At 41.2% G+C, this 19,254-nt stretch overlaps 1 protein-coding gene across 11 annotated transcripts in view; it reads right to left on the bottom strand.

Annotated features, from left to right (window-relative positions):
• UBAC2 (UBA domain containing 2) overlaps positions 1 to 19,254 on the bottom strand; it is a 200,937-nt gene that overhangs the window by 48,558 nt on the left and 133,125 nt on the right. For all 11 annotated transcript variants that reach the window (XM_019828928.3, XM_045055355.1, XM_045055319.1 and 8 more), the window contains one exon: positions 3,340 to 3,582. In XM_019828928.3, the coding sequence (XP_019684487.1) occupies positions 3,340 to 3,582 (243 nt within the window). The remainder of the gene's footprint in view (positions 1 to 3,339; positions 3,583 to 19,254) is intronic.

Genomic DNA, 19,254 nt, shown 5'->3' with positions numbered 1-19,254 from the left:
CCATCTGCAAGCCAGGGAGAATCCTCTCCAAATACCAAACTTCCAGGACCTTGTCCTTGGATTTCTAGTTTCCAGAACAATAAGAAAAAAAATTTTCTGTTGTTTAAACCACTCAGTCTGTGGTACTCGGTTATGGCAGCCTGAGCAACTATAATAAAGGCAGCACATCTTTTTTTTTTTAATTGTTTTTTAACGGTTTATTTATTTTTGCGACAGGGAGAGACAGAGCATGAACAGGGGAGGGTCAGAGAGAGGGAGACACAGAATCTGAAACAGGCTCCAGGCTCTTAGCTGTCAGCACAGAGCCTGACGCGGGGCTGGAACTCACGGACCGCGAGATCATGACCTGAGCCGAACTCGGCTGCTTAACCGACTGAGCCACCCAGGCACCCCAAAGGCAGCAAATCTTAACTGAAATCGACACATATTCAGGTTATAGGTCTGTCCGCCTTTTCTGTCAACCAGCATCACTATCTGTGGGGTTTACAGAAGTTTCATCTACTGACCAGGGTTCCAACTAACATCACATCAGACCACAAGGCCACTTACAACAAAGTATGCACAGCAGCAAAAAGACCACGGGATGCAGTGACCCTCACGTATCATATGACCTGGGAGCTGCCACCTTGCCAGATCAATGAGACGGCCAGTTGAAGGTGTAAGTGAAATGCCAGTTTGGAGAGGATGCCCCACAAGGATAGCACTCTTGGCCCCAGCATACAGTGCAGACCCTAAATCAACAACCGCTATCCGGGGCTGCGTCCCCAACAGTTGGATCTTGGAAATAAGAGACAGGAGGGGATGGAACCCTGATTACCCTCTTACCCAGTGACCCACTTGGGAATCCGGCTTCCTGCCCCTGAAACTCTAGACTCAGTGGGTTTAGAGAATGTGCCGCCCAGGAGTGGAATGCTTCCACCAGGGACACAGTAAGAGGCCATTACATCTGGAGTTACAGCTGTGGCCCAGTCATTCTGGGCTTGTGTGCCAAAAGACCAGCAGGCAAGGAAATAGATCACCACCATGGCAGGATTAATTAGCCCTAATCCTCAGGAAAAGGCACAGACAGGGGGACAAAAAGTGGGAGGGAAAAATATGTGCAGCACCAGGTGCTGCACTAGGACATCACTTGGTACTCCCTTGCCCCGAGGTTTACAGTAAATAGATAGACAAGGGCAGCAGACACAGCCTGAGAAAGGCATGGTGACAGGGACTCAGACCCCACAGGGATGAGGCTCCATGTCACTTCACCAAGTGTGCCTTTCAGCTGAGAGTGGAATGGGAAGTAGTGGAGGGAGACGATGACCAGTGTGGCCTGGAGACCAGCTGCAGCAGAAGGGGGTGAAGTATGTCCTGCTAACACTCCTCTTGAAGATTTCTCCTGGGAAAAGAGCATCGCTGGAATCTGGGGAGAGCCGCTCCAAGAACTTACTACGTGAACCAGGAGGATGCAAACGGCACAGGGGGTGGATACTTTGGTCCCCCCCCCCCGCCCCACCGAGCCCGCACCTCCCCCAGGACTGAAGGCTCCACCCTCCTGCTGTGGGGGTGCCGGCAGCTGACACCTCTCCAGGGATGCGCCCTCTGTGGATGGTGTGCATCTGACAGCCAGTTGGCCCGAGACCTGCAATCGTACCCAGTGAGTGACCGGTGGAGGTTCCATGGTTCAGCTCCTGGGCCGGATCTGGGGCTCTCTCTGTTCCACAGCTTTCTGTAAGGCTGGCTCAGACCCTCTTCATAACTGCTGTTCAGCCACCCTGTGTCCTTCGCCACCCCTCCCCCAAAAGATGCCGATCCTGACAATGTTGTCTGAGAAACTTCATGCACAAAAATGTGCCTGGGGACGCCCAGCTGAGCAATGTAACTTCCCCGGCTTGCTCATGAGTACAAGGTCCACAGCTACCTGACAGGGAGTCCAGGCATACTGAAGGCACCTCAGTAGATCTATTTCCCCCAAATCTGCTCTTCAGATGTTGGTGAAATGGTGCTGTCATCGATCTATTATATCCTATCACCTAAGCCAGAAACCTCAGAATCGTACCCTCAGAATGGTACCCTATGTCTTTCTCTCCCTCACAGCTCTGCCCGTTCTGCCTGGAACATATTTATACTCACAATGACTTCATTTTTGGGACACTGATTATTCTGAGTTCCCATACTTTTCATTCTTCCTTCTGTTTCCTTGAAGGATCCAGCTCCTCCTCTTGCTACATACAAAGCTTCGTCTATAGCCTATGTTCATTGTGGACGTAATTCTCTTAAAGAACTCATCTAGCACCTTGCTTTCATCTCTCGACCCTACAGAGCTGACTCCAGATCTATACCTCCAGCTCTGACCTCTCTAAGAGGGAGGTCTGTTCTCTGCATTTAACACACAGATACATCGCAGGTATCTTTGTTGTATGCTTCAGAGTCATCTCAAGTTCAAATACATCTCTAGGGAACAACCTGTGCTTCCCTCTTTCACCAGTGGACTCAGCCTGTTAATAAGGGGCCCCTTCTTCTACCCCAGATACAGACTCTGGGACTGACATCTCCAATGGGACACCGGATGCCACACTCGATCTCACTTCTCCAGACCAGTGTGAGCCTGCAGACCTAATTCTCACACCCAGTGAAGGCAGGAGCTAGAGAGATGGCAGGAGAGAACAGTATCCTCTCTCATACCCCAGAAGGTAAAGATGGAGACAAGAAATGAAGAGCCCACTCACTGCGCTGGCTCACAGAATGGCGAAGAAAGATCAGGTATGAGGTTTTGGCTGATAGATAGTAACCCTTGAAAGACAAGTGTGCTAAGAGAGTGTTTGAATACAGCAGTGTTTGTAGATAAATGCTCAATATTCCCTGATGATTGATACCAAGCCTACAAAAACAGCATTTATGTGATTCACTGGTTGTTCCCCTGAAATTTTCTTACCTCTGTCTTCTCTCCATTTCAACCAAGGAAAATCAAGAAGTTTTAAATGTGCTCTACCCCAGAGCACATGATAATAAGCACTTTAACAGGAAGACATTGTGGCTTTTACGAGATCATAAGAACAGATAAATATCACGTCTTGTTAACTAGGTTGGTGTTTCTCTAAGAAATAACGTTTATCTAATAGAAGTGGAACAAGAATGTCCAGTTTGACCAGTCTTTCAGCTGCCATTTATTTTTTTACCTTTAAAAAACCCCGAGAATAGCCACTATCAGAGACCTACATCCCACCTGGGAAAACGTCAAATTATCCACACTTTGACCTGCAGGACTGAAATATCCTCTCTCCTGCACACACAGCCATAGAGGCAAGCATACCCAGGCCTCTGAGAGCTTCTGCGGATCCCTATCTTGTCGCTCACCTGCTGCCTCTGTCTTCTCACTTGGGCAAACTGAGACAGCATCAGCTGCCGGTCCAGCAACTCCATCGTCTGCTGTCTCTGGATGTCCACTGTGGCCCCCATTCCGACTCTGGCTTCAGCCGTGGGTTCTGAAGATGAGAAGATGGGCTCAAGTGTCCGGGAAAAGAACTTTGCCATCCAGCTGGGAACGTAGAGAACCCGGTGAACTTGAAACATTTTGCTGTTGTAGCAGATGCCTGATATCTGAAAGAGGAAAGTCCAGCTGGGTTGTTTCATTGTAACAATGTTAAAGAACATATTTAACACAGAAATCAATAACCACAGGTATTTCAGATCGTATTTTTCATCATTTTAGCAGTGCCAGGTGATAACCAAAATCCTACCAAGTTGCTGAATGATAAGCAGTACAAATCAACAAAAATTTACTCAGTAAACAAATTTGTTTTTTTAAAGCTAGAAGAGACAGCAAAATTCTAACCACGTAACACTCATAGTACTGCTAAAATATTTTAAAAGCAATATTTTCTTTTAAAAAAAGACGCTATATAAGACCTGGTTATCAAAACACTTTCACACTATACTAGCACTGTGGTTACTCTTATTGGCAGATGGCCATCAAAGAGAGACACTGGCAGAAAACAACTTTAAGGGTGTAATCCAGCCATGTAATACATTGATCAGAAAATAGAGGCGGCTGGTGGTTCAGTTGGTTGAGTGTCTAACTCTTCATTTTGGCTCAGGTCATGATCCTAGGGTCATGGGATCAGGTGCCCGCATCAGGCTCAGTGCTGAGCATGGAGCCTGCTTAAGATTCTCTCTCTTTCCCCTCTCTCTCCCTCCCTCCCTCTTTCTCTCTCTCTCTCTCTCTCCTTTCCTTTCTCTCTATCCCCCTCCCCAGCTTCTGCATGTGTTCTTTAAAATAAAATTAAAAAAAATTATCAGAAAATAAAGACAATTTAAAATTTACATAGTGTTCTAGTACATTTTTCAAGTACTGATTTTTCTAGTTTTAAAATCCTCGCCAATAGTAATTAATAATTCTATTTACAGCCAAGCCTACAAAACTCATATCTTTAAGGTAATTCATATGGTAATAGATGTCTAAAGACTCTTGGTTTTCTAGGTTAAATGAGTATGGCAATTCCTTTGTAAAAAAAAGAAAAAAAAATCTTTAGGGGTTCCTGGGCAATCAGTCGGTGAAGTGTCCAACTTCGACTCAGGTCATGATTTCACAGTTTGTGAGTTCAAGCCCCACGTTGGGCTCTGTGCTGACAGCTCAGAGCCTGGAACCTGCTTCAAATTCTGTCTCCCTCTCTCTCTGTCCCTCCCCTGCTCGTGCTCTGTTTCTCTCTGTCAAAAATAAGTACATATTAAAAAAATTTTAGTAAAAAAAATATTTAATTCTGTGAATTTGATTCTTAGGATAAGAGATTATTCACACCAAATTAGAACATAACTGATAATATGCTAACAGGAGAAAAGTACACTTTAATATTTTCTTCATAAAATTTAAATCAATTAAGTAGGCAAGATTTGTTGAGCATCTAGTATACACCAGGCACTGTTCTAGGCACTCAGGGGACAGCAGAAGACAAGGTAAACAAGATCGTACTCTCATGGGGGTAACAGTGGCCAACATGGAGACTACACAGTAAATGAGCAAACACAACAATTCCAGATACGTTCTGTGAAGGAGACAAAATAAAGTGGCTTGGAGAAGGGACCATCTTTAGGTCAGATGTCAGGGAAGCTTTGGAGAAAGTGACATTTGAGCAAATACCTTCAGGATAATGGGATGCCAGTGATTCGAAGAACTAGAGGAAGAAGATTTTAGGCAGTGAAAACAGCAAATGTGATGCAGGAGTGAGCCTGGGAACGTCTATTAGAAATCTTAGTGGTGATATCGACTTGGCAGTTAGATAGACAGACCTGGAACTTAGGGGGGAAACTTAGCAGAGCTAAAGATTTAGAGGTCACAGGCACTGACAGCGGTTAAAGCAATGGGACTAGATGAGATAATAGCAAGGGTGCGGGACGAACAAAAGGGCGAAGAGGACTTAGGATTCAACCCAGCAATATTCTGTGGATGGACAGAGTAGGAGAAGCGAGTGACGTGATCTGAGAAGGGCTTTCAGGGGACAGGAGGAAAACCAGGAGGGCTCAGCATCACTGAAGCAAAGAGAACAGTGTTTTAGGCTGGGAACAGCTGGTGATGAACCACACAGCTCTGCCACGTTCAAGTAGGACGGGGAGGAAAATGACCGCTGGACTTGGCAAAATGGAGGCGTCTGATAACCTTCTAGGAACAGCTGTGGTGTAGTGGTAGGAGCCAAAGACAGACTGGAGTAGAGGGAAGAGTGAAGGTAGAGGAGCTTTGGTTTCAAATAATTTCCATGTCACTTTTCTCAACAACGGTACAGAACAACATAGAAAATGAAAACAAATTCCACATTCAGCGAAACTAGAAAGCATCTGTAATCCTGAACTACACTAAACCACACGGAAAACACATTGAGGAATTATAAAGTACCTTGGCATATGGGGAGAAAAGGTAAATCCAAATGCTGGCAAGGTGGTTCAGAGCTCAGACAGGCTCAGGGATCAGAGGCAGGCGGGGGTGAAATGGGGCACTACTTCACTCTGTGGGAGAAGCGGTCTGGCCTCCTGCCCCTACCCAGCATGGTGCATGCCACACCTACCCCCCCCCCCCCCCCCGCCCCGCCACCTCAGTGTGGCTCGTGCCTACTCTCCTCCACAGGGAGAAGGCAAGAGCTCTGTGGGGCACGAATCAAAGAGGCTCTAAAGTGGGCAGAGCAAGCCCAGAGGGGAGGCCTGGGGTTCTACCCATGAGATTCCACACAGAGGAGACAGGCCCTCACAGAGGGCCCAGAAGAAGACAATAGAGCGGGTGCAGGGAGAGGGGGACTCTACTTCAAGAGATAATAGTTAAAAGTTTTCCAGAATTAATAAAGAATATAAATCTCAGATTGGAAATGTCCAAGAAAGGACAACAAAAAGAAATTGATATCTAGATTCACTGTAGTGAAACAAAGAAAGAAGTCCTTAAAAATAACTGGAGATAAAATATAGACAGCCTAGAAAGGAGAAACAATGAACTCTCTGCAGAACAGCAAACCGTTATAAAGAAAACTAAAAAACTATAAAAAGGCACATAAAAAAAAAACTCTAGTAATAAATAAAGGCATCATATCCATGAATAGGAATTTACCAAATTGTTAATATACTAATTTTCACCAAATTAAGATATAAATTCAATATAGTTTGAAATAAAATCTTTTTTTTTAAGTTTATTTATTGATTTTGAGACACTGAAAGAGCAGCATGAGGAGGGAAGGGCAGAGAGGGAGAGAGAGCATCCCAAGCAGGCTCCTTGCTGTTAAGCACGTGGTGCCCCACGTGGGGCTCGATCACACAAACCGTGAGATCACGACCTCAGCCGAAATCAAGAGTCAGATGCTTAACTGACTGAGCCACCCAAGTGTCCCCAAAATCTTACTAGGGTTTTTTGTTGGAACTTAAATGACAACTCTAAAATGCATTTGGAATATTTAAAGGTTAAGTGTTAAAAACATAATGTTGGGAGAAACAATGCAGACAAAAAAATGTATACATTATATGATTCCACTTTTGTAAATGGATTGATCTGAACTATATATAAATAAAGTGGGGAAACCAGGAAGGGAGCATGAGGGTGATGACCATATGTCCTAGGAGAGGAGTCACAGGAGGGAGGGGCACCAAGAGGCTTCAGAGGCTGGTAGGACTCCAGCATGCATGGGTCTCAAGTGTGTTCACTTTACACTGATTTGTTGGTTTCATGACATTTATGATTTAGGCACATTTAGTATGCCATATATATATATATATATATATATATATATATATATATATATATATACATATATATATATATCATAATAAACATATTTTAAAATAAAAAAGAAAGGATCCAGAATGGCCAAAGTAATTTTAAAGAGACATAATAAAGCTTATCAGATTTTAAGATCTGATATAAAGGTGGAATAACTAAAATAATGTGGTCTTTATGCAGAGCTACTCAATCTACCTAAGGAACAAGAGCATAGAAGGGGACTCTGGAGTCCCTTATGGTAAGGGCATGTGGTACACAGCAGGAAAGGGTAAGTGGAGGGAAAGACCAGCTGAGCTCAACACGGGGATAAAGACAAAACAGACACCCTCTCTCCAACACCATGCATCAACTCCCAATGCATTAAGGAAACAGGTAATTCACCGTACTTTAAATCTCTCTGCACAAAATATGGAAGGCACATCTTTTTGACACTGGGATGGGGAAGGATTTTTAAATATGGATCAGAGAGCACAAACTATAAAAGAAAACATACATTTATTTAGTTTACAATTCAAAAGCTACAGTGTGCCAAAAGTCACCATAAATGAAGTGAAGGGACAAGTAAGAGCCTAAGGAAAGTACTCAGAATCCTCGAAGTCAATCAACAAAGGTAGTATTCAAAATAAAGAGTCTCTATACATATAATTTATCAGAAAAAGACAATCAACCAAACTTAAAAAGCAAGTGAACAGGCAATTTCAGAAGAGGAAGTTCAAAAGGGCAACAAACACATGAAAAGATTTTATTCTCACTTGTTTTTAGGGAAATGCAATGTTAACTATTATAATAATTTGGAAAAAATGGGAAAAATCTGGGATCAAGTTTTGGTGAGGATGAGGAGACCTGACAACCCTCACAGTCCTGAGGACAAGTAAAATGGTGGTTCAAGCTTTCTGGAGAGCAATGTGGCTGTGACCAGACCTGAGCTGAGCTGAAGGCTTGCCTCAGGGAATGCTCTACTGCAGTGCTGTATTTAACAGTTAGGAAATGAAACAAAGTGTCTCCAGGAGATGAATGGTAAAAGACCGGCTTATTCATCCAAGGGATCACTAAACAGCAGTTAAAATAAATTGGGTGTATGTGTGTTCATATATTTTTTATTTAATTTATTCTTTAAATTAATTAATTAATTTTAATATTTATTTACTTTTGAGAAAAAGAGAAAGCGTGTGAGCAGGGGAGGGGCAGAGAGAAAGTGAGACACAGAACCGGAAGCAGGCTCTGGGCTCTGAGCTGTCAGCACGCCGCTTGACGTGAGGCTTGAACCATGAACCGTGAGATCATGACCCGAGCCAAAGTCGGATGCTTAACCAACTGAGCAACCCAGACTCCCCTTAATATATTTTTTAAATGTATCATACATTGTAGCCATCTTTCCCCATGATTTCAAAACACAAAATAATAGTATAGACTATTTATGGACACAAATAGTAAGTACAGAACCACGGAGAGTGGCAAGGAAAGAGATAGGAAGTGTTATGGCAAAAACATATAATGGATTGGAGGCAAGGAATTAGAAATGCCTTTTCTAAAGATCTGGGTAGGAAGGAAAACAGAAAATGGGGCTGTATTGCATTGATTTTGCTGAAGATAGCAATGTGATGTTATAAACATAACAAAATAGGAAAATAATTGACCAAATTAGAACGTAAGATTTGAATTAAATAAAAAATTTAAAATGTTTGCTTTTTCGATTCAGAGCCTCAACCATGATTGTGAGTTTGTTTATTTCTCCCTTTATTTCCCTTTTAATGTCTTCTATGTATTTGGAAACTATTATTAGGCACACATATACTTATAATTGACCCTTATCATAACAAAGTGTCCCTTTTTGTTTTTAGTAATACTCCTATAGCAACCTACTTTGTCTGATATGAATGTGGCATTTCAGCTTTCTGTTTCCATGATATATCTTTCTTTATCATTTGACTTTCAGCCTTTGTGTGTGTGTGTGTTTACAGTGTGTTCTGTAGGTTGTATATAGCAGTTTCTGACTTTTAATTCCAGTCTGACCATTTCTGCCTTTTGATTAGAGTGTTGAGCTCTTCATACTTAATGTACTTACTTTGATATAAAGTTGGATTTTGCTATTTGGTTTCTATTTGTCTCATCTGTTTTTTGTTGTTTCTCTTTTCCTATTTTTCTTTTGTGCTAAAACAATAGTTTTTAGTACTTCATTTTAATTAATTTATTTATTTTTAGCAATATCTCACTGCATATTTTTCTTGTGTTTGCTATAGGGATCTTACAGAATCCATCTTTAACTTACCACAATGTGCTTAGAGTTAATATTGAATTACTTCAAGTAAAATATAGGAAACTTGCAAGAGTTTAGTCCCACTTAACATCACCCCTATCCAATGCCACTTTTTGTCTTATATAGTACACCTATATACTTCATACTATCAATATGGTGTCATTTTTGCTTTATGTAATCATGTTTTTTACAGAAATTAGGTAAAATAATAAAAATCCACAGCTTTTGCCTCTATTTAAAGAGATCACAATTTAGCAGAGGTTCTTAATTTGCAGAGTAGGGGAGTAATCGATTCTTTCAAGGAACTGACAAAAGCTAAAGATTTTCACTCTCTTGCCCATGTCAATGCCTGCCCCCCACCATCATGGATACACTCACCAAAATTGTGTGTTCAGCTTTAGTAGGACCATCCTGTGAACAATTAGGATAATTTATAACCCATTAATAAATAAGTATACTACTGTAAATTCTGGCAGGGATAAAACAGGGCTTTTGTGCTCATTTGCTTAAATTTCATCGGAAGGGTTCGCTTTCTATTTGAATGTGTGCTCTGGAAGAGGAAGAAATGTGGTTGGTTTTGATCCGTTTGACCACTGCACCTAGAACAGTGTCTGGCACATAGTAAGAATCCTTTAAGTATTTGCTGAGAGAATGGCTCTACAAAAATAAATACGTTATTTTAGATTCACCTGTCTATGCCTCTGGTACACCAGTATGACCTCAAGTTGTCAAATAAATAAAATGCTATTCATAAATGTTTTAGCTATTCACAAAGGATTAAAATATGAAGAGCTCAGGCAGTTTAGTTTCCTATTAATATTTGATAATCACCGCCCTTTTCTACGACAAGATGGGGAAGGTAAGAACGCCTGCATTAAATTCTCCCTAAGTTATATACCTCATTACTACCAAGAGCTTTCAGAGCGTATTATTATTACACCACATTTAGACATTACTTTTTTTAATGTTTACTTATTTTGAGAGAGAGTGTGGGCACTCAAGCACAAGAGGGGCAGAGAGAGAGGGGGGCAGAGGATCCGAAGCAGGCTCCAGGCTCTGAGCTGACAGCACAGAGCCCGATGTAGGGCTTGAACCCACGAACTGTGAGATCATGACCTGAGCTGAAGTTGGACACCAACTGAGCCACCCAGGCGCCCCTTTACACATTACTTTTAACTTTAACTTTCATAATCGCATAAACCTATCATGTACTGGGACTTCTGAATGAGAGTTTTCTCGAAACACACAGTTTGTGGGGGGGGAAAAGACAAAGAGGCTTTAAAAATAGACCAGATGCTCAAATTTGCATGTCGAGAGGCCAGGGGAAACACTAACAGAGGGGCTCCGGTTAGGCCCTCAGAGCGGGAAGCCCAAGATCAAGCTGACAGGCCCAATGACAAGGGACAAAGCAGTAGCACTGGTCTCGGGAAGGCTGGGACTGAGGTCCAGGATGACCAGATATGGAACAAGTGGCTTGGTCCTGGGAAGGCCAGCTAGAGCCAGAATCAGAGCATTCAAGCCGCAGGAATCAGGAATCCTGGCCCAGGAAAAGAAACCCAGAGGTCAGGAGAGCATTCTAGGTCACGTGCAGTTGAAAGCACAGACCAAAGAGCCAGGCCACAGCCCTGGATTAGTGCTTAGGAGCTCCCCATAAGCTAACAGAAGCTATTACCTCATAAATCTAACTGAGAATGTAAAACTCAGGCAATGCTTTTCTTTTAGGCCATTAGTAAACATGGGCATCAATTACACTTATGCTGATTTTTCAGGTTAGTAGTCCTTTTGGAAAGGGAACCATGAAATAATGCTCATCGGGCAAATAAAGAATTTAAGTTGCCGGGCATACAGTAGGTGAAACCCTCTTGATCATAGACAGTAAGCCTCAAGTGTCCTCTGGTCCTGCTCAATATTACCATGAAACCACAGCCGACAAAGGTGAGAAACCATGACTGGGCAAGGACACCCACCCAGGTGTTTAATGATCTCTTTCTGCAGGCAGCTGTGGCTGAACAGAAACTTACACAGCAAACTGCACCTTGGGGTCCTGTGAGCCATGGTTCCAACATTCAGAAACCTATCCTCTAATGGGACAATAGGATAAACACCAGGAGCTGCTCTTCTGAGGAGAAAGCGCTGCATTCACAAGACAGGGACAAACCAAGGGAACAAACATCCCTTGGCACCGGGACCCTGTCATACGGACTTCATATGCACTCAGGTCCTAAAGAAACCAGACTGACTGAGGCTTTTCATCCAGCATTTATTCTCTCAACACATACTTAACATTTACAATGTGCCAGGCTGTGTTCTAAATGCTGGGATACAGCAGGGAGCAAAACAAAGAAAATCTTTTCTCTTAACAGAACTTACATCTACCTATTCCCTTTCTTCATTAAAAGAAACAAAGGAGGAAACTTTGGAATTACTTTTTTTTAACCCAAAGAATAAAGAATATGTATGCAAATTAGAATTGCCTAAAGTTATTTCTGCCATTTGTGATTAATTATGAAATGATTATTCTTTTCATAACAGAATCATGGGACTTTCGCACTTATTGAAAGAGTCTTGCAATCTTGCTCTTTGTCAAGTGCAAAAATGATTCAGATGAACTTCTTGTAGCTTTCCTCTCTTTTAATATCACTTAAAATTTTTTTTTAAACGTTTATTTATTTTTGAGACAGAGAGAGACAGAGCATGAACACGGGAGGGGCAGAGAGAGAGGGAGACACAGAATCTGAAACAGGCTCCAGGCTCTGAGTGGTCAGCACAGAGCCCGACATGGGGCTCGAACTCACGGACCGTGAGATCATGACCTGAGCCGAAGTCGGATGCTTAACCAACCAAGCCACCCAGGTGCCCCTAATATCACTTTCAAGTATCTGATTAAAGCACTGGGTATCCTGATTCTTGGGAAGTTAAACTGGAAAAGGGATGGAATTAGATTGATCACGAATTTTTCTTTTCTGTTCTTTGTTTTGAGGAAAGAGGGGAAAGGGACAGAGGGAGAGAAAGAATCCCAAGCAGGCTCCACCCTCAGCATGGAGCACAACGCAGGGCTCGATCCGACAACTCTGGGATCGTGACCCAAGCCAAAATCAAGAGTTGGATGCTCAACTGACTGAGTCACCCAGGTGCTCCACAGATTGTTTCTAAATAAACTGTCTTAGGAGGCTGCTCTAAACTTCTCCTTTTGGAAAACCACAAATAACAATGCTGATATACAGAAGTTTATTCTCCTTCATGTTATAAAAGCTCTAACTAACTTAACTGCATTCCAGGCAGCAGAGGGAAGAAAATGAGGGAGGACAGAAGAACAAACGCTACTTTAAGGAGCCTTTCCAGAAGTCCCACCAACATGTGGGTTTACAGCTCACTGGCCAGGATGCCAGGATTTAATGTGATGGCGATACCCAGACGCAATGGAAACTGGGAAATGTGATATTTTATTTAGTTGGAGGCAATATTGCCCCAAATGAGGTGAAGGTTCTGCTACTAAGGAAAAAGTATGTCAGGAGATGAGCGTCTTCAGCACGTGGGAAAAGCTTAATCAGGTGTATTAACGTAAATCCCTTTCAATACTCCTTTTAACAAGGACATCATCCCCCTTTAAAATTACATTCACTTTCATAAACTGATTTAAGAAAATAAAGAGAAAACAGACTTATATTGAAACTTGTTTCCTAAATAAACTAAAAATGAATGTGAAGATGTAGGACGAATTATGCGTTTACAGATATAGACTCAATGGTGAAAAACCCAATGCTTTCTAAGGCAAGAACAAGACAAGGACATCCATTCACCACTTTTATTTAACACTGTATCAGAGGTCTTAGCTAATGCAGTAAGAAAAAATAGGCATAGAATGGAAAGGAAGAAGTAAAACATATAAACAAAATGTATTTCTTAATGACATGATCATGTATGTAGAAAACTCTAAGGAATCCATTGAAAAGCTACCAGAAATAATAAATTTAGCAAAACTGCAGGATACAATAGCAATATATAGAAATCAATTGCATTTCTATATACCAGCAAGAAATAATTAGAAAAGAAGTTATAAAAACAACTCCATTTAAAATAGTATCAAAACCCACAAATACTTAGGAATACATTTACTAAAAGAAGTGCAGGGCCTATATATACTGAAAATTTAAAAACTGTAATGGGGACTTAAAGGCTTGCTAAATAAATGTAGAAATATACCATATTCATGGATTGGAAGACCCAATATTGTTGAAATGCTTATATTAGTTATTTATTGCTGAATAACAAATTGCCCAAAACTTAGTGGCTTAAAAACAATAAGCAGTCATTATACACACAGTATATATGGGTCAGAAATCTGAGGGCAGATTCATTAGGTGACTGTGGTTCAAGATCTCTCACAAGGCTGTAGTTAAGATGTTAGACTACCTGTGCTCATATGATGACTGGACATGAAGGATCAGCTTCCATGGTAGCTCAAAAACACAACTGGCAAGTTAGTGCTGATTGCTGGCAGGAGGCGACAGTTCTTTGCCATGTGGACCTGTCCATATTGCTGCTTCAGTGTCCTTGGGACATGGCAGCTGGCTTCCCCCAGAGCAAATAATCTGAGGGAGCAAGACAGAAGCATCTGTGTCTTTTATGACCTGTTCTTTGGAGTCACACACCATCATTTCTGCCATAGTGAACTGTTAAGTACAGGCCACACTCTAGGAGAGGGGAATTAAACTCCATTTCTTGAATTCTGAAAGGATTTGTGGGCACATTTTCAAATAATCTCAATGGCAATTCTCCCCAACTAATCTATAGTTTCAGTGAAATCTCAAACAAAATCTTAACTACTTTTTTTTTAAAGAAATTATAAGCTGATTTAAAAATGCATATGGAAAGTAAACATTCCAAAAATAGCTAAACAAGTTTTGAAAAAGAACAACATTGGAAGACCGACATTGTGTGCTTTCAACTTAACATAAAGCAAAATTACTCAAGACAGTATGGTACTATGACATATGACAGTATTGGCGTTAAGATATGCATATAAATCACTGGGACAGAAAAGAAACTCAAGAAAGAGACCCACACTGGTTAACTGATTTTCAACAAAGGTGCCAAGGTAATGCAAAGGAGCAAAGAGTCTCTTCAACAAATGGTGATGGAATGATACTAGATAACTGTATGGAAGAAAATATACCTCAGCTCTTACTTCACAAGAATATCACTCAAATGGGATCACAAACCTAAATGCAACAGCAGAAAGTATAAATTCTAGAAGAAAATATCGAATAAAAATCTTTGTGGAATTGGATTAGCACAGATTTCTTAAATAAGGCACCAAAGGCTCAAACTATTTTAAAAATTGAAACACTGAATTAAATCAAGATTAAAAACTTTTGCTCACTGAAAGACATAATTCAGGAAACAAAGAGGCAAGCCACAGACTGGGATAAAATTTTTACAAAATATATCCAACAAAGGGCTTATGTCCAGAATATAAAAAGAATCCTTTTAACTATTAGAAGACAAATGTAACCCAATGAAAAAGTGTGTAAAATATTTGAACAGATACCCCACAAAGGAAGATACACAAATGGCCAGCAGGCAGAAGATGTTCAAACCATTAGTCATTAGAGAAATGAAAATTAAAACCCAAGGTATCACTATATGCCAACTAGAATGGCTAAAGTTAAAACAGCTGACAAAACCAAGTGCTAGCAAGGATGTGGAGCAACTGGAACTCTCACGTATTGATGGTGGAAATGGACAACAGACAGCCACGGTAAATCATATTGTACTACTTTATAATGTTTAACATACATTTATCACATGACTCAGCAATTCTCCTCCCAGATATTCACTCAAGAGAAGTGGAAACATGTCCAACACAGCATTATTCCTAACAACTCAAACCTGGAAGCAATCCAAATGTCTATCAACTGGTGAATGGACAAACTGTGGTACAACCATACCACAGGTTAATACAGTAACAAGGACTGAGAGTAATAAGACCAATCTTAAAAACATCACGTTACCTGAAAGAAGTAAAATACAAAAGAGTTCACACTGTACAATTCCAATTATATGAAATTTTAGAAAAGGCAAAACTAAAATGACATAAAGAATATGAGTGGTTACCTGGGCATGGCAGTTGGTAAGAGGACAGAGAGCAAAAGCAAAAGAAATGAAAAAATGATCAAGGTAAGGGGGCTGTTTTCTACCTTGATGGTAGTGTTGGTTACCTGACCATATATAATTATCTTGATTGTTACACCGCTGTATACAATTACCAAAATTCACCAAAATTTATACTTAAAACTGAATTTTATTGTATATAAATAACACTTTAATAAAAGTTTTGGAGAAAAAGAAGTTTTCATAAGAAAGTGAATGTGAAGATCTAGAAAGATCTAGACATTTCTAGATACATTAATCTTCTTTTCAATTTTATAAGAGGTGGGACGTTGGTAAACTAAAAACAATCTTCAGCAACAAAAACTTCTGATATATTGAAAATGTTCCCAGCTAACATGAACTAACAACTTTTTGGTAGTAAGCTATGCCACTGTTTATAATTAATAAATTCAAAATCACATGCATTGATTTTACCATAGTCCTTTCCCACAGGCTATCATTAGGATAGAAGAGAAATATCAACACAATCAGTCCCAAAAAGGAAGGAACATTGGACGCTTCTATTTAAAAAAAGCAACCAAGAAACAGTTTAAAGAGATAATCAAAAGTGATTGAAGAGTTTCCATCTGTTGATAGGAAAACAATGAGAAGACTCTGTGGGAAACTGCTCTGTGCTGCAACTGACATGATAATCTACCAGTAATCATCTAAAATTTACAAGTACGGGTGTTTTCTTGGTAACCTCCTCCTTATCTTCATTTCTTTCTCCTTTGACCAGTAGCACTACATTATACACATGCACGTGCACACACATACACACACATATTTAAAATATATATATTTAAAATATACACATGCATATATATTTTTTAATTTTTTTTAATGTTTATTTTTTGAAAGAGAGAGACAGACCGTGAGTGGGGGAGGGGCATAGAGAGAGAGGGAGACACAGAATCCGAAGCAGGCTCCAGTCTCCGAGCTGTCAGCACAAAGCCCCTAATGCGGGGCGCGAACTCACGAACCGTGAGATCATGACCTGAGTCAAAGTTGGATGCTTAATCCACTGAGCCACCCAGGCACCCCAATATATATACATATATATATGTTTAAATGTTTATTTATTAAAGTTTATTTATTTTTGGGGGGAGAGAGAGAGAGAGAGAGAGAGAGCACGCGCATGAGCGGGCCTGGGGCATACAGCGTGGGAGAGAGAGAATCCTAAGCAGGCTCCACACTGCCAGTGCTGAGCCCCCTATGGGGCTCAAACTCATGAACCGAGAGATGATGACCTGAGCTGAAATCAGGAGTTGAATGCTCAACTGAGTCACCCAGGTGCCTCCAGGTTAATATATTTTAAATTATCCTTTCAGCTTTTTCAAAGCCTTTTAAATTTCATTTTCCTGTACATGACAATGCCAGAAACACAAAGCAAGGAACTATTTGTTGAAAGGTGGGGTTTCAGCTGTAATTTTTTTTTTTTTTTTTTTTTTTAGTATTTCTTTGAGAGGGAGGTGCAGAAAGTGAGGGAGAGAGAGAATCCCAAGTAGGCTCATGCTCAGTGTGGAGCCTGATGTGGGGCTTGATCTACAACTGTGAGATCATGACCTAAGCCGATATCAAGAGCTGGACACCTGGGGAGCCTGGGTGGCTTAGTTGGTCAAGTGTCCGATTCTGCTCAGGTCATGATCTCATGGTTCTGGAGTTCAAGCCCTGCACTGGGCTCTGTGCTGTCAGCTGGGAGCCTGGAGCCTGCTTCAGATTCTGTGTCTCCCTCTCTCTCTGCCCCTCCCTACTCATGCTCTGTCAGTCTCTCTCTCTCAAAAATCAACATTAAAGAAAAAACAAAAAACAGAAAAGAGTCTGACACTCAACTGAATGAGCCACCCAGGTGCCCCTGAGCTACACCTTTAACCCATTATAAGGACGACCAGTTAAATATCTTAATCCTAGAGGAACAAGTATAGCAATAGGCTGGATTCTTTTTTTTTTTTTTTAATTTTTTTTTTATTACGTTTCTTTATTTTTGAGAGGCAGAGAGAGACAGAGCCTGAGCGGGGGAGGGGCAGAGAGAGAGGGAGACACAGAATCTGAAGCAGGCTCCAGACTCTGAGCTGTCAGCCCAGAGCCTGACGTGGGGCTTGACAAAACGTGAGATCATGACCTGAGCCGAAGTTGGACGCTCAACTGACTGAGCCACCCAGGCGCCCCTGCTGGGTTCTTCACATCAGGATAGTAGGGGCTGCCAATGGGATAAGCCCACAAAATTCACAACGAAGGTTACAGAAAGTTGTTGACATGTGTCTTTCAGCACTGCTGGGTACTTTTAAAATTTCTTTATATCTAGGATCTCCCTCCTGATTCATGTCTACAACTGACAATGAACAGGGCCCCATGTTAGTGGTGTAGTCTAGGGAGGATCTAACAGTAATTTTGTGCATGTCTTGTGGTTGAAACTGACATAGATGAGACCCTGAAAGGAGCAATGGGAGGCCCTGGACCCACTGGACTAGGACAAAACATCTGGCCATTGGTCCTGGCACTACCCCACATCAGTTGTGCAGTCAGAACTTCAGCTGCCCCATCTCTGAAATCTTTGATTTCCCATTTGGGAAGCCTGGTTTCTCCACCACTGCAGAGCTTGTGTTAACAACTTAGTATGGTAGTACACACTGAAAGCACCCTGACAGTCACAAAGCATTACAAAGAAATGCTTCGTAGCACAGAAACTATTTTGTGAATTCTGTGAATAGTGAATTTTGAAACTCAATAATTATTTATAGATTATTTTGGGATTATAAAGAATACTGTCTAATTCGTAAACTGAAAGACAAGATGACTCAGAAAAAGCTTCAGAGTCAGGACCTAAATGAGTGAGATTTTGCTCGGAAAAGAAGGGACCTAAGGGTGAAAGGAGGGATATAGTTGGAAGAAACTGCATGTGGTTATATAAATCTACCTCTTAGGAGCACAGACACTGAAGCTAGACTACCTGCATTTGAACTCTGTCTTCACTACTTATTAGCTTGTATTCTTAACAAGTTACTTAATCCTCTGTGCCTTTGTTTGTTTCATCTATAAAATGGGGATAACAGTCCCTATTTCATCAGGTTTTTATAAATGCTAATTAAGATGATATTTATAGGGGCGCCTGGGTGGCTCAGTCGGTTAAGCGTGACTTCAGCTCAGGTCACGATCTCGCGGTTTGTGAGTTCAATCCTCACATTGGGCTCTCTGCTGATAGCTCAGAGCCTGGAGCCTGCTTCAGATTCTGTGTCTCCCTCTCTCTCTGCTCCTCCCACCACTCACTCACTGTTTCTCTCAAAAACAAATAAACATTAAACAAAAAAAAGATAATATTTATAAAGTGCTTGGAAAAGAGCTGTATTAGTCTTTCTCTAGGCTGTCTATGCTGTGGGAACAGACCATCCCAAATTTCAGCAGCTTACAGCAAACATTTATTTTTCACTCATTTTATATGTCGGCACAGCCATGCTCCATGTGTCCCCTTCATTCTGAGGTTTGGGCTGCTGAAGGAGTAGCTTCTGTCTGGCACGTGCTTTTCTCATGGCAAAGGGAACAGAGGAATGGTGGAGCTGTGCAGTGGTTCTCAGAACTTCTGCTTGAGAAGCATGCATCACTTCTGCTCACAGTT

Source organism: Felis catus, chromosome A1 (assembly GCF_018350175.1).
Source record: "Felis catus isolate Fca126 chromosome A1, F.catus_Fca126_mat1.0, whole genome shotgun sequence".
In the NCBI taxonomy this organism is placed as follows: Eukaryota; Metazoa; Chordata; class Mammalia; order Carnivora; family Felidae; genus Felis; species Felis catus.
Note: the sequence above shows the minus strand (reverse complement) of the source record. Positions and strands in the feature narration are given on the sequence as shown.